Raw genomic sequence first — 17474 nt, 5'->3', positions numbered from 1 at the left:
CTCAAATTTGTACCCATCCATCGGCTCAGGTCAAGACCTTCCTCTTTTGAAAACATATGGTTTACGAAGGATAAAATAAATGCTTGTTGACATGGCATTTTTATTTTAACAACTTATTTGACAAAATCATGAAATTCTAATGTTGAACATGGAGAAATTGACACTCCAGTTTGGTAAAGCTGTATCATTCTTTAACAACAAAACTTAATTAATTAATCTGCATCAATGTAGAGAGTGGTCCCAAGGAGGATGCCAAAGGGCATTGCACTTGTTCTGCCCTGTGCAGTATTTTCATCAGGAATTATTTGGAGACCAAAAAGTATGCAAAAACACACACATTGAGAGGGATGAGTTTCACAAACATCCCATGAAGATGAGTAATTTGCCTGTCTGGTTCAACCTAGAGTCATTCCTGGTACATAGTAGGCACTCATAAATGAACATTTCCTGAAAAACTAACTGAATATATGACTAATCATAGAACAGCAGAATAAATATTTCAAGGAAATCTTGAATGATCTGGAATTTTAAATAACACAATTTCCTCTGTATAAAATTGAAGAGACTGAAAAATAAATAAATAAATAAAATTGAAGAGACTGGAGTAATCAGCACTTCATGTGTGGATATATATTAATTGCTGGCCAAATGTTAGCAACAACACGATACCACTAGGTACAAAAATAATATAAGCAGATATAAATAGATTTCAGGAAACACTAGTACAAAGTGATGAATTATTCAAGCAAGATAATGCAAACTTAGATTTCATTAGTAGTATGTGTAGTGTCCAGATTTCCTGTTCAAAGACTACTATGCATTTGTTAAAAAATAAGACCATTATGCAGATTAGGGATTTTAATTATTCTGTGTGGTTCCAAAGTGAATAACTAGAGTCAATGGGGAGAAATTACTTGGAGTCTGAATTTTAGTTTAATATAGGAACAACTAGTTAGTGTTGCAAATGTTTTTTTTTTTTGTCTTTTTAAAGCACTAAATTTTAAAGTATTGAGTTTCTCATTGCTGAAAGTACATAAGCACAGGTAGGATGATGATGTATTAGCGTATATGTTAGAAATAAGACAGTTTTTGCATGAATACTACCCTAAAATTTTATCAATTTACAGTAAATTCTCTCCTCTGAATTCAAAGGGCTTTGTTTACTGTAGCTATGCAGCTATATAGAAATATTATGCAAGTCATATATGTAATTTTCAATGTTCTACTTGCCATACTAAAAAGTAAAAATAATCAGATGGATTTAATTATATTTTTTCCCAAATATGTCCAAAATATTATTATATAAAACTATAATCAATATAAAATTATTAATAAGATATTTTACTTTCATTTTTTCATATGAAGATTTCAAAACCCACTGTGTTTTACACTTATGGCACATCTTAATTTGGAGTAGCCACATTTCAAATATTCAATAGCCATATGTAGTCTGTGGCTACCTTATTGGACAATACAGATCAATAGCAACTGCTATGATGACGACTATGATGACGACATTAATAAGATATTTTACTTTCATTTTTTCATATGAAGATTTCAAAACCCACTGTGTTTTACACTTATGGCACATCTTAATTTGGAGTAGCCACATTTCAAATATTCAATAGCCATATGTAGTCTGTGGCTACCTTATTGGACAATACAGATCAATAGCAACTGCTATGATGACGACATTGAAAAGAACCAATAGTTCATTATTAGTATGAAATATGTCACAGGAGTAATGTCTTACTAATAGGAGTCAAAATGCTGATGCTTTATTTAGTAAATTTTAGCGGATTTAGATAATTCTTATAATGTCCATCTCATTCACTTGCACCCAGATGTTTTCACAGAGGAATTTTCAGAAAGCCCTCTGGGGATAGGAAAATTTATGGGAATGGGTTTGAGATGTTGTATTGGGAGTCTCTATTCCTCATTTATGTATAATCCTAGGTTGTGTTGCAGTATCTATTACATATTTGAATGTAATATTGTTTGACTTTCAAGGGTTTATATTTTGTCTCCCCAGTAGATTTTTAATCCCTGAAGCTGGGAATACATCTTATACTATTCTGTATTTTCCATAGCAAAAGGAACTCATTTTTAAAACATAAAATGTGTTTATTATATCAATTACTAATTTTAGAACATCCAATAAATCAAATTAACCAGTAACTAATTTTATAACCAAAATAACCATAACTATTCAACTCAGTTATTTAGGCTATTCTATTGGCAGGATCAGACCAGCCATTTGACATCCATGTGATTAATATTCTTCAAGGAGTTGGGAAATATTAATTGCTTTTCCTTAAGAGTTCACTGGCTCACCATTAGGTCATGACTTTTCTGACCAATAAAAGTTTCACATGTCATTCTTTGGTCTTTGCAATGCTTATGAAATTTTAAAAAAATAAATGAATAGTAAGCAAACATCTATAATTTAATAGCTCACTCTTGAATCATCCAAGTTTAAGCCATATAAAGTATATAATGCCTGCCTCTTTGATTCAGAATTATGACAAACTATTTGAAGGAACTGAAACCAATGGTGGATAAATCATCTTAACTTTTGCATACATTACTTCTATTGACTTTAAAGAAAGTATATGACCAAAGAAGAGCTAGAATCACAATTAAATCACACGCTAGACAGTACACACAATATAGGTCTTAAAATACATAGAAAATAATCAAAAAAAGTTATAATATTGCAGGAGAAAGCATAAACCAGGCATAGGTTTTATACAATTTAATTTTTACTTACCTTTTCATCTTAAGAGCTTTAGCATGACTGTGAAGTCATACAAAATACAAATAAAGTAAAACATAGGCAAGTTTAATAATCAGATAGATAAACGGACACAAAAGAAAGAAGAGACAGAGAAACTGAGAAAGACAACACTTTGTTTTCCTTGATTTTTTAATGTGGTTTCAGATTGCTTAACAGCTAATAATTGTGCTTTGCTGCATGATTTAAGATTAATGAAATTTAAGGCTTTGTTAAAGTTTTAGCATTAAAGGTGATTTATATAACAAGTTAACAAACAACAACAGACCGAAAAAAGCAAAATCAATTACAGATTGATTCATTGTAAATTGGAAGCATTCAAAATTACTCAGATACACTTTATCATTTTTAAAATGTAAGCTTTCTTTTGGTTAAATATTACTCTAATGGGCATAGATACACTAACATAATAATGACTGTGTTTACACAGACAGCAAAGTAAACATTTGTTAATATGGACTATGTAATCTCAGTAATCATGATAAATGGTCACTACATTCAAATCACACTAAAATCTAAATTGAAAATTAATATTCCAAATGGTACAGACTGGTTTAAAATTGCTTCAAATCAGTCTCCTCTTTCCATTCTGCAGCTTTGAAAATGTATTAATCATTACAATATTGGTATAGAAAAAATTAAATAAGAATAATTCATGGAAACCTAAATGAATAAAGTTTCAAGGACCAGTAACATCCTATAATACAGAAAAGATATGATATGAAGAGTTATTTCAAATCAAAATATCTGGAAAGAAAACTTACAAAGAGAAATAAGTGTATTGGAAAGACCTATCTAAAACAAAGATAATCAGATAAAGTAGTTTATAAATTTATTCATTCACTTATTTTAAATTCAAAAGAGCAAGCTCCAAGGGACATAAGAAATCATTTTAAAGATAAAACAAATTGACTTGGGTAAGTGACATTTCATTGGCTGCATTCTTTGATATTAGGTAAGGTACTGGCTTATCTTTGATGCTGTGAGGATAAAAATGTGAAATTGTGGTAACTTCCCAAATTTGTAAGGCTGATTAAGAGACATTACCCAGTAAGTCTCTGTTGGTTTTGAAATGATGAGATTAATTTTATGGTCACACTTTTCAGAATCGGATACAAAATACACTGATTGGTTAAGATATGTTGGTGGTTCAATAATCATCCCACTTTCTACTTTTTATTGAGAATAACTTGGAATATTTTTCTGCCTCATGATTACATGAATTTAGTAGTAGCAACTGAAATAGAAGAAGAAAGGATTTAACTATAAAATATATGGGGGAGACAGATGAATTAAAACATTTAACATTTTGGACAACTTTCTATATTTTTCTTATCTTTTTTCTTTCTTCCTTTCTCCCCCCTCTCTCATTTCTGGTTTTTGTTTAATTATAGTTATTTTTAATACAAAGAAGTACTGAAATCATTATGTTTTAAGTGAAACTGGACATGCTTATATTAACACATAATAGACCAACAATAAATATCTAATGATACAAATAGAGATATAACAATGTATGCTGAGAGTCAGCATGATGGAGTGGACAAAGCAATGAATTAGGATCTAATGTTTTCTAACCAGGCTATCTAACTGTGAGAACCTGGGCAACTCACTGGCTCTCTCACAGCCTCCTATAAATATCTGAAAGTTCCAATCCGAGGAATGATTACTTTTACATCTGTTGATTGATCGGAGGAATCACTTTCCTTTATAAAAGATCATGATCAGAAATCACCAAATAGCTTTAATCATTTTAAATGTCATGTTAATAAGACCCAGTTAATTGTAGCAAATGACACTGTGCACCAAACTCAATTAACATCTACTTTGGAAACACTGTAAATAATTACAAAAGTAATGTGTTATCAAAGTTCCAACAGAACTAACCTGTTATAAGGATAGAAAATTATAAACATGCAAAAATGTTGTTAATATAGAAATTCTGTTGCTAGGTTAACTTATTTCAGTGAAATAAAATTAGCAGGTAGAGTAACACAAAGTTTGGGTATTAATCTGTTACTATTACTTGAGGATTGCAGCTGTGATTATTACATATGTAATACTCTACAAATCATGTGATGCCTATAGATCTTTACCTAAGTTTTCATCTATGACTTTTTAAATAATTTCTTTGTAGAAAAGTTTACTAAAAATATATTTATATAATAAGAGTAACTATACCAGCTAACAGACCATGCTCTCTTCTGTCAGAGAAGGTGTTAAATTAGAAATAGACTATGAAGGGGAAAAAGATCAATATATTTGTATTGATAAAGTTGATTATTGAAAATTAGGTTTCAATTAAAATTCTCAAATCCAATGAATCTTATTTTGACATCCTAGGTGACATTCATTAGATGGATTACTTATTTCCCACTGATGCTTGGGAAAGTCACAATATCTGTCTAAACTATCCTTAAATTATTTATATATTACTTTTCACATCTAAAGCTACTACTTAAGATAAAACTAGACCCAATCATGTATTTTTTCCTGATATATTGTACACTAAATGAAAAACTCACTGGCTCTCTCACAGCCATATATATATATGTTATATATACATATATATACATATACATATATATGTGTGTGTGTGTATGTGTGTATATATATATATATATAGTCTCTGATCCAAAGAATGATTACTTTTACACCTGCTAACACTGATTGGACTGATTGGAGATCAAAATCTTGACATTTTATAAATATTATAGCAATAAAATTATATTTACATATATGATGGCAGACCATTCAAATCCCATGTTATAATTATACACACACACACACATATATTGATACACACACACACACATATATATACACACACATACGTACACATACTGCTACACGGATTTCGAAAGCAAATTTAAGGCCCATATAGAAATTAAGGAACATATTGTATATAATATCCAACGGCACATAAATCTTAATAAAGAATGAAGACATAGAAAACAAGTTCACCTTTCTTTTGGTTAGTACCAATTGCACGGGCAATAATGTAACATTTTAGCTCCAAATAAAGTGAAATATTTCTAAATCTCTAGAAGAGAACACAATCTAACTAAGCAAATTATGTGTATGTTTCATAATATTTTGTTAGAAAGTAGTTGCCTGTATTAATAGGATACAGCTAAGGTCTATTGACTCAACATGCTTTTAAAGCTAAGTATTACAATGTGACGAATATATCTTGATGCCAATTTTATTCTGAGACTCACAGGCAGCCTTTTGGACTCAATTAGTATTGAATCCTGAGTCAGTTTTCAGTTCATCACCTTCTTGGCCCTCATATATGATAATTTAACTCTAGGCTAGTTCTCAATGTCTCTAGACCAGTGGTTCTCAGAGTATGGTCTCTAGATCATTGGCATCAATATCACCCGAAAACCTGTTAGCCATGCAAATTATCAGGCCTACCCAAGGCCTACTGAGTCTTAGTCTTCAGGCAAGGCGGGGAGGGGAGGGCAATTTGTGTTTTAACAGTTCCTCCAAGTACACAAAGGTTAGAGAGTCACTGCTGTAGATTGTCACTTCCTCTCCATTCCCACAGATACCCCTTTATTTGAGCTACTCACTGTTTCTCATCTAGACTATTGTGATAGCTTCCTAATTGGTTTCCCTACTTCCTGCCATTATTCAGTTGAATTCTCTTCACGACCACTGCAGGGCTAATCTTTCAACAGTGCATGAAAAAAAAAATCAAGAACTCCTCATTGAGTATTGAATTAAGCATAAATTATTAGAAGATCTGCCTCAAATATCATCTCTCCCAAATTGCTGACTCTCCTCTCCAACTTGGCTTTTCAGAAGATGGAGATGGGTAGAAGTGCCATAAGCAACAAGACTAAGTAGTCTGTTTACTTTTGCCTTCCTATTTCCCTTTCTATGCTTCTGTCTCCTGTCACTTTCTTTTGCTGATAGTATCCCCCTCAAACACCACCATGCTATGCCACCATGTTCAGATGCCCTAAATCAGAAAGAGTTGAGTCGTGGTGTCTTTCCCCAATGATTCCATCAACTTTACACAGGGTTCTGAAATTATGCCTGATTCATTTTTATAACTCTGACCCTCCCCATCAAAACTGCCATTTTCTCAAATTGATTTCATACATATTAGGAGAGATTAAGCTTTCTCAAAGCCATAAGATATTGCTAATTAACCTAAATGAAATGAGAAGAGATAGAATTTCATGTATTTTATGGGCCCTATTTGGGACAAGCAGAACTTTCCAGTTCTTAAGTTGGTCCACTCGATAATCTATAAGGCTGGCCCTTGCAATGGAAATAGCAAAGACACATCTTCTTGGTCCCTACCCATTCCAGCACAGACCAGAAAGAGAAATCAGCTATTCCTCCATTTCTTTTCCCCATCAATTTCCATCTTAACCCTCAAAATTTGGCCATTAAGTCTAATATATATATATAGTGATAACAATAATTATTGATATTACTTTCACCATTTTATATAATTATAATAATTTATAGATTTTTTCAATGTATGCTTTTACATATCTTAGGTCATTTGATCCTCACCACAATCTTGAGGTTAAGATAAGACAGACATAATCTTATTGCTTTTCTGGATGGAAATGAGATTCTGTGAGGTAAAGGGTCAAATCCAAGATTACACTCAAAGTATTGTGGCTTGAAGTTAAGAATTCTTTTCCTCTCGCCACACTGCTCCTCACTGATAGTTAAAATTACCACTGCTGAGAACTGCATCTGATGGACAAGTTCTCAGCCAATCTAAACCGAGGAACCCAATGTACACTGCTTTCTGGATTTTGGAATTTCTTGTCATGAACAGTCCTTGAAGGACACAGACTTCATATTCACCAAATAGTGAATCCAGATATTATCAGTGAGTTCTCAAGATAAATTTTTGCTCTACTCATTTGCCCTTTCTAGTTGACCTTTGAAAGGATCCTGAAATTAGTTCTTAAATTGAGTTCTACCCATATTCACTCCCAATCTACTTTTATTTATCACTGTAGATTTTCTCCCAAGTTTTTCTCCTAAGTGAAAACTACCCATAAACTCAACCTTAAGAATGTCATATTACAAACCAATCTTACCTTCCATAAACCTTACTCTAATAGGAACTTGACTTTGAGATCAAAGGCTATCCCTGAGAATTCCAGCACTGCCAAAATTACCCTACTCCATAAGCAAACACACATACAAGTCATTAAATTCCTCACTGCATCAACAAAAGATTATTAGACAAATTTTAGAGTTATCAGGGACTAATACAACTAATTAGTCCTAATTTTAACTAATCCAACCCAGAAATTTTACACCATGTTCTATGCACCTAACTTGTACCTCCTGAACCTCAACAGAGGAAGCAGAAAGATAAAAGGGCAGAAATTCCCCCATCCAATAAGTCTATTCTTATCCATTTTATATACTCGGTTCTAAATAATAACTCCTTTGTGGGGTGGGATAGTTTTCCTTTTAAAAACTACTTATCTAGTTCAACTCCCATATCTTATAAACACTGAAAATGGAATTGCAGAGAGACCACATGTTCTGCCTAATACTGACAAAGTTCAGAATTCAATCTTCTATGTCTATTGTTCTTCCTACCACACTATGTGATTGCTGGGACCACATCATCATTAACTGTACACCCCCATGAAGATATACTAGTGTTAAGCATATTATATGATTGCAATAAGTATTTAAACTTGTGTTTGTAGATATATATTTTTAAGCAAGTATCTTAAACATCCTGTATATTCCCATACTCACTAGCACAATGGACACTCAATACCATTAGTGAATGCAATGATAAACAAGCAAAATGCAGGTATGCTTTAACTCCATATTTTCTGTTTCATCATGATGATAGAGCTTAATTATCTCTTCAAAGCCCCCAAATGGAGTCAACTATTACATTCAGCCATCTCTATGAATTTAGAGAAAAAGGAATGCTTTGAAAAGTAAAAATGTGACTGTCATCAATTAATGTATAGTTGAAATATTGATTTAAAATCTTTTATGCTTTTCTTCAGTATGGGTAATAAAAGAAACACATCAAATGGCTCACCTGATGCATGATATCTGGAAGTATACTGACACATTCGTACAGAATATAGAATGACAATTCACAAACTTCTCTTGGCCATGCTATGTTTGTCAGTTTCTATGGTGCATGATGACTTCTACTCATTTTTCAATACCTACAAGTCACAGTCTTTTGACATAATGTATCTCAATCTACCATTGAAAAAAATCAAGAAAAGAATACCCTGTTTACTCTTAAATATACTCTAGCTCAGTGATTTATTAAAAAGTATAATGGGAAGAATACAAAACTTAGTAATGAAGTATCAGCATTCATCTTTCAGATGACTAAAATAACTTTTGGTTGTTTAGATATTACCCATTTAATGATATCTCCAGAAGTGAAAACAACTGTCTGTTTAAACAGCAGAGTAAATTCTTACAAAAAACAACTATGGACTAAAAATAAAATTTTAGAATCTGTCAGATGTTTTTCAGGTGAGGATTACTTCATATATAAATGAGTAGAACTAATTAGTTAACTATTACAAACAAGAGCAACAAATTAAGGTAAGCTAATACCTTTTTGCTTTGGGAAGGCGAGTTTTGAAGAGTAACTATGTTTCACATGCAATAAAGTATTTAAAATTCATATCACATTTCCAAATATTTTAGGAATTCCTTTATATATGTACTATTATATATAACAGTGATACAAAGTAATGCCTTAGAAGATGTAAACCATGCTATTATTGGGTGTCCATAATTACCAAAATAATTTTTCAAACGTATTCTCCTATTTTTCCAGGAATCAAAACTTACCTGACATATCGCATTTTCTCACAAATATTTCAATAATGTTATTCTCATTTAAGATTATTTCTAGCAATTATCTGTATATGTAAACACATATATTTCTTTTACATACATTTTTGTATTTGAAAGCATATCATATATATTGAAAAATGTGTCAAACTACATTTTATAAATTTGGGAGGTAATTCCTTGCATTTTGATACTCGCCAAAGAGTTCAAATTCGATAATACCGTGTTTATATATTTTTGCAAGCTACCCATTAAATAAGATTTTTGCCTTCATTAAATGTTACACAAATATAAAGGGTTATCATGCAAAAGTTCCATATACCCTGGTTCTTCATTAAATAGAATAAATAGACATATAAAATTACAAAAATTAGGATATACAAGCTTTGCAATTATTTGTCTTCATGGTTTGCATGCCATTATAATCTAATGGATTTTATCACAGTAAGTATCGACAACTAGCAAGAGCAAGTTAAAATACACACACATACACACATGTGCACAACCAGCAGAGATGTACAGAAATCCTACATCATGCAGGAGATGTACAAGACCTCATTTTGGATATTTCTTCCATATCACACACAAGCAATATTATATTTGGTAAAATATGTCGGTAGTGCTTTCTTTAGATTATGTCTTTTGTGCTTTTTTGTTGTTGCTGCTGTTGGCCTGCGGCATGCTATTTGTTACTGTGCTGCAGGTTACCCCTGAAAGTACATATGTAAACCAGTGCAGAATGCAGTTCTAGACGAGCTGTGCCACGGAAAACAAAATGACAGAGAGAGAGGGATAGGGAGGGGGTAGGGAGGGAAAAAGGGAGAGAGATTGATCTCCCATGAGATTCAATGGTAAAATTTCCTCAAATACATTTTGGCCTTCATTTTCCTTTTGAAAACCTTGCTGTGAGGGTTGCTTGCCCCCTTCAGGGTACTGCGCAACCTTCGCAAGAGATCATTTATCACTAGTTTCCACCTTGGAGCAGATCTTCCTACCTTTCCAGTCTTAATTCTGTGAGAAATGGCTGCAAATCGATGGTTGAGCTCTGAGATTTTGGGCTCTATTACTTTCCTGCAGTGGTCGCCGCGGTTTGCCATCAAGTTTGCTGCTTGGTCACGCGTGGAGTCCACCTTTGGGCGTATGTCATTCATTTCAGCCTTTAAGCGCTATATTCCGTGAGCAAGAGACAGGGCTTAAAGTTAGTAATTAAATGGAAGTTGAAAGAGAGCGAAAGAGTGAGAAAGCAAAAGAAAGAGCGAAGGAGAGGGGGAGAGAAAGAGAGAGAAAGAGAAAGAGCACATGGAGAGAAAATGGAGGGAGTAAAAAGCCAACTTCCATAAAATAGGAGTAGAGTGAGAGTGTGTGTGACCTCAGGAAAATAGGTCACTCTCCTTGGTTACGTTTGATCTATGTTTAATGAAAGTAATTCCTTAGTCTGAAGAAGGACAAGGGATGTTTTCCTTTGCTATGGAAAACAACTATTCTATATTGCTGGCAACAATTGTAGTATTTTATATTTAGTCTTATTTTATCTTTCCTGAATTTCAAAGCTGTGGAACAACCTGAATATGTGCTTAGGAAGGAAGGTAGCTGAAGAACAATTTTCTATTCCTTCTGAGCACTTACAAGTTCCCTTTTTCTTTATCATATCGATTGCCATGGAAAAAATGGATTTTCTAACAGATAAGAATTCTGTGTCACAGACAGAGGGATTGAGGAAAGCTCTGTCTGACTCAAGGGGTTGGAGAGGCTGTAAGTGAAATAACTCAGTTCCTATTTTTCCAAAGACCCTGAAGGAACATCCCTTACCTACACATCAAAGGAGAAGGAAGAGTAAAATAAGGTACAGACAATAGGGTAAATATTTCTGGGGGACAGCCTGAAATACATTTACCGTTTTTCATTAAAAAGGAATTGCAATCCTTAGAAAATATCAATTTCATAAAAAATAAACAAATGAATTGTATAGACAGAAACTACAATTTTTAAGCATTCTTTAAATAGTAATCCACTAGTCGAAATTACTGAAAATTTCAACAAAACAAAGGCATTGTTTAATTTATATGAGACTTCTTCAAATGCAATTCTTCCTATTTAACTGAAAAAACTGTCATCAAATAGAGGTATCATAGCATCAGTAAGTTACATTTGCACATTATACCCCTCATATCCTTTTACAGGAACCATTTTTTTTTTAAAGTAAAGACTAAGTTGCCATTGAGAAAGACAGCTTAGGATGTCCTAATAATCAGTTTCAATACCAAAAAGAGAGAACACGAAGTCATGTTTAGTTTACATATAGTTAAGAATGAAAAATTCAGTTTTATGTAAGCTCAGTATTGTTACTAATTACTAAGATTTAGACATTGCATAGGCAAAATGTCCATAGATTGGACTCCCATTGTTTACTCAGATGGTCTGTGAACAATGCTGAGAAACTAAACTTTGTGTTAGGTACAAGAATATAGTATTACTATTAAAATGGGCATGAATTTGCAATATAACACCAAAATAAACCCGGGAATCCTTTTCTCATCAGATTTTAAGTTGCGTGTAATTAGCTGAGAGGTCGATACGCACAGATATCCAGATAACAGGGCCCTTCAAAGTCATGAACTCCCATTTGAATTAAAGAAGTAGGGAGGGAAGGAAAGAAGGCATTAAAGGAGAAAGGAAAGGAAGGAAGGAGGTGGGGAAGGAAGAGAGGAAGACTTTTTTCACTCTTATTAAGAAGTCCTTCGTATCTTTTAGGACAAAGATAATTGATATAACTGTTGCACAGTGTGAAAATTACTTTTCATAATAGTTTATTTGCTACCTTAAGCATGTCTTCTTTTTGCTGTGGTTTCTTTTTCTCAGATTCATCCAAAAGTGTATCAGCCTGAATGATCCAGTTTGTGATGTGATCCACATTCTGGTCAAAGGTTTCCATGTGTTTCTGGTATTCCTTAATTTTAGAGACATACCATGACATAGTATTTAGTTAGACAATATTTTAAAATATTTGTCCTACTTTGTACAATTTTAAAAGACAAAAAATGTAGTATCATTTAAATTACTTTTAGGTGCAATCTCCATATAGAATATAATACAAACATGCAAAAAATATCTTACACTATAGAAATAGATATTGAAATAAGGGCCAACACTTATGTGGAGTTGAAGAATTTGCTAACATAAATACTATTATTTAAAGCTTATATAATTTCTTTCTCGTGATGGAGAGGGGCTGAAAATCTTCCAGCCTCTTCTCTTACCAACAAAAGGTTTAACCACTCTTCTGCCCGGGAAGTGACAGCTATCCAGTTACTATTCAGAAGACTCAGTTTATCTTCCACCAAGGTCTCCTTCTTGCCCAAAACTGCTTTCAAGGCCTCTCCTAGCTCTGTAATGCTCTTTAGGTGAACCTTCTGTTTCTCAATCTCTTTCTGAGTAGCCTGTGAAAAGAACAGCATTTGAGCTTCCAGTACTGTCGTCTTAAGACTTAAAGCTTTTGAAATGGCTATGCGCCCAGTTACTATGGTAAGAGTTTTCAAGGGTTTAAACTTTCAACCATGTCTTTAGGAATGATGAAAATCATACCATATACACTGTAGTTTCGTTACTGGGTACATATGAATATGTATGCATACATAAACATGATTGACTTATTTATTTATGATTGCACATATTTAATAATATACATACTGTCCATCTAAACATATTCATATTTACTTAATTTGTATAAGTATTGGCTAAAGGTAGAGCTCAGAAAACCCATCCACAAATAAGCAACTGCTTTTATTTATTTACTTATTTACCATATTATTTTATTTTATTTTTCAACATCTTTATTGGAATATAATTGCTTTACAATGGCGTGCTAGTTTCTGCTCTATAACAAAGTGAATCAGCTATACATATACATATATCTCCATATCTCCTCCCTCCTGCATCTCCCTCCCACCCTCCCTATCCCACCCCTCCAGGCAGTCACAGTCACAAAGCACCGAGCTGATCTCCCTGTGCTATGTGGCTAAGCAACTGCTTTTAGAAAATTCAACAATTATTGCACTCCTGTATTTCTACTGCAGGTACTTTCAAATTTTTGGTGCCACAAACCTGTTTGGCATCTGGTGAAACTTAAGTATCCTTTCTCATAATAATGTTTTTAAAAGGATAAAATTAAATGCAATGGATTTAAAATTAAAAACAATTATACTTAAATAAAACATACAAAATATATTTTTAAAATTTGTGAGATAGTAATACATGTTTTCTTTCGTAACATGTATAACTACAATGATCTAGCAACAAACCTTTAGGATAATTTCAAAGTAGTGATTAGCACCACTAGTGTTTTGAATTATATTCAATGACTAGAAAGTAATATAAAATTATCTGTCATAATTTTATCTGTGACTGCTGGCAAAGTCACAGGAACTACTGATACTGCTGGGATTTGTTGCTCACACTCATAATTGAAAAAATGCTTAATTTCAGTTAGAAGTAAATTAAAGAGATACTATTAAAATCCCCTAAGAGAGCACCAGTACTTCCTAAGACTTGATTTTCAAACCTGTAAATAAGCACATTTAATATTAGAAATTATGTAGAGAGTTGATGGAAAACTGATCCTAGTATAAACTTTACTGTCAGTTCTACGTACACTCTTTCTTGTGACGTGTCATGGCGGACCACATGACCATCTTGCATTTCCCTGCCTCTGCCCCCGATCCCTCCCTCGCCCACATACAGCTGTTGGACCTTCCCTGGTGGATAAGTCTGAGCCAAACAGATACTCTCTCAAGAAGTTTAACTGAGAGATACAGAATCTATGGTAATACCCCAGCTGAGAAGTCATTTGAAATGGAGCTGATGTCTTTACTGCAGCAAGTCAAAGCCATAGTAAGACAAAATTATTGGGTAGCAGCAATGACAAGAAGTGGAGGGAGACCTTTTGCAAAGAGGCAAATGAAATATATGCACAGAGAATAAGAGAAGTGGTCCAAGTAAACAACAGGAAGATGGTCTCTATGAGGCCAGCATATATCCTTAGTCCTATATATTCTCAAGGTGCATTTCTATCTTTGTAGTACACAGAAATAACTCTTATGGCTGCCTTTCCTCCATACTCTCAGGTCCTGATCTACTCAAAAAATATATAAATACAGACACACACACATATACACATTTTGCTTTTTCTTTCGCTATGAAATAAGCAGGGGAATAAATGAGGTTAAAAGATGGTATAAAATAATTTCTATATAAAACACAGTCATTGTTTCTTCAATTCTAATATATACTTTTCTATTTGTTTTTCTTTTTCAAAATAAAAAAATATCTGAAATTAAGGTAATTAATGCTAAATGAACTTATCAGCTACCATGCAATGGGCTATTTGTAATGTAGCTGTCATCTGTTGCACATGAGTGAGCTTAGCAATTCATAAAAGGAATTCCTTCATGTATTAATCACAAATGTTACTGAGCTCCTGCTAAATGGGTCACTATTACAGCAGAGATGTAGGTGATTTTACCTAGTGTCTTTTAGGAAATTATGAGAAATGCCATCTTTGGGTGGAAAAAGCCCTTCTGCAGTTTGACTTGTGACTGCTCATGGGCTAGATTCCAGCCCTTTCATTCCCTTTGTCTGCACCCTTGTGTAGCACACAATCTTTACAACCATACATGGTAGCCACTATTCTAGGCACTGTGGATAAAATGATAGAGACACGAAGTCCTTACCTTTATAAAACTTATATTTGAGTATGACAAAAATATGAAAATATATGTAAATGAGCATTTCCTACTTCCTATATTCCAGACTAGTGCCTTGTCACTATAGCTCATTTACTCATAAAGGTAACACCTCACAAAGTTAAAGAAGTTAAAGCTTAATTTATATTTGGATCACTATCTCTTCAAATAACTTCAGAAAGATGATAGTATGTTTAAACTTTGATACAAAAAGTCGTTGCGTACACAGACATTTGTCCCTTCTAAGCCAGGCAATGCGATTAAAGGCAGTGGAAGTTTCCAAATCTCAGAAGAGATCAGAGAAGTTTTGAATTTAGGAAATATTGCTGCAAACAGTTAATGGGTCACAAACAACTATTATTCATTAAAATCTACCCAAATTCTCCAGCTAATTTTCAAGAGAAAATGTTTAATGTCCAGGGATACTTCATTCAGTTAATAAGAACAAGAAAACAGGAAATGTGGACTAATTTCTGGTTTCATTTTATGTTTTTCAATGTTGTAAGGTAAAACTCAAACATGTTGAAGTTAACACCGTCATGAACATGAGCTTGAAAAAAAACAGTGTTCATTGTGGTAGTGTATAACCGTTTATGGCCAAAAGTGAATAAGGAGAAAATTTACACTCCTACTGTAAAAAGACCTAAAGTCAAACCTTTACATGTGGTGTTCAAGAATAAACTGGTATTGAATCATTTGTATAAATGCTATTTTTGGTTAGGAAAAAATATTGTGCTCGTTTAATGGATTTTTTATTTTCCCCCACAAAAGCATTTTTTTTTTAAAGAAGATGTTGGAGGTAGGAGTTTATTAATTAATTTATTTATTTTTGCTGTGTTGGGTCTTCATTTCTGTGCGAGGGCTTTCTCTAGTTGTGGCAAGCGGGGGCCACTCTTCATCGCGGCGTGCGGGCCTCTCACTATCGCGGCCTCTCTTGCTACGGAGCACAGGCTCCTGACGCGCAGGCTCAGTAGTTGTGGCTCATGGGCCTAGCTGCTCCGTGGCATGTGGGATCCTCCCAGACCAGGGCTCGAACCTGTGTCCCCTGCATTAGCAGGCAGATTCTCAACCGCTGCGCCACCAGGGAAGCCCACCACAAAAGCATTTTTAATTAATGGCATGGCTTACAAATAAAATGATCTTAGATTTAAAAAAATATGCTGATCTTGCTCTGTGAAGATTTTACTTAAATTTCAATGAGTCAATGTACATTAGATGATTAATACCCACTCTGCACTGTGCCATTCACTGCCAGAGATAAGGAAGGAGGCAGTCTCTGCATACCTTGCTCTAATGCTACCTCAAGTCTAGCTGCAGAGAAAAGTTGAAACACAAGCAAACAATTTGATATCATATTAGAAAGAACATAATTTTGAGGAAAAGATAATTCATGGCTGAGATAAGCATGAATGGCTTCAAGGGAGAGGTGATAATTGAAACCAGAGTTTACCATAAAGGACGGGATGGTTTAGACTGACTAAAGACAAAGTATAAAATGATGAGAAAGTACGAAGGTTGGAATCAAAAGCCACCAAAAGGGGAATATGGGGTACTCACTGGAAACTAAAAACATATATTTTAAGATGTCAAGGAACCATTTTTCCATGCTCTAAAAGTCTCCCTTAACAGAAGAATGTCTATACTTGCAGATATATTGAGAACTGAATTACTGAATTAAACTACAGCTACTCTGTTGGCCATTCTCTCCATACCCTTACCTCTTTAAGAAAGGTAGACTTATTTATGGGGTTGGTGAGATGGGGAGAAATAATTGAAAATACACTTCTTCCTCTCAAAAGGCATTCAATCCTCAGCACACATGGTTTCTTCTGTTGCCTTATGAGGTGAGGGTTGGAGAGGGTTTGGGAAGGTCTACCCTTCTGAATTGGCAAGTTCAAATTCAATGATTAAATTGAATAAATTGTAAATCAGCTCTCTTAGTTTTTTTCAATCATGCAGTAGTATGACAGATTCTAGGATCAATTTTAAGGTTGAATTAAAAGCAAAATTATGGACACAGTTTTATTTTGACCTATGACATGGTCATAAGTCTAGTTACAGGAGTTTCAACAACAGCTTAATGTGAACTATCTACTTGGTGCTTG

At 33.6% G+C, this 17474-nt stretch overlaps 1 protein-coding gene across 1 annotated transcript in view; it reads right to left on the bottom strand.

Moving 5' to 3' along the window:
- DMD (dystrophin) overlaps positions 1-17474 on the bottom strand; it is a 1279715-nt gene that overhangs the window by 1227932 nt on the left and 34309 nt on the right. The window contains exons 7-9 of the mRNA XM_024760455.1: positions 12889-13068; positions 12450-12578; positions 10627-10797 (exon numbers count right to left, since the gene is read on the bottom strand). Of these exons, the coding sequence (XP_024616223.1) occupies positions 10627-10797; positions 12450-12578; positions 12889-13068 (480 nt within the window). The remainder of the gene's footprint in view (positions 1-10626; positions 10798-12449; positions 12579-12888; positions 13069-17474) is intronic.

Source organism: Neophocaena asiaeorientalis, unplaced genomic scaffold, assembly GCF_003031525.2.
Source record: "Neophocaena asiaeorientalis asiaeorientalis breed wild unplaced genomic scaffold, Neophocaena_asiaeorientalis_V1.1 scaffold448, whole genome shotgun sequence".
In the NCBI taxonomy this organism is placed as follows: Eukaryota; Metazoa; Chordata; class Mammalia; order Artiodactyla; family Phocoenidae; genus Neophocaena; species Neophocaena asiaeorientalis.
Note: the sequence above shows the minus strand (reverse complement) of the source record. Positions and strands in the feature narration are given on the sequence as shown.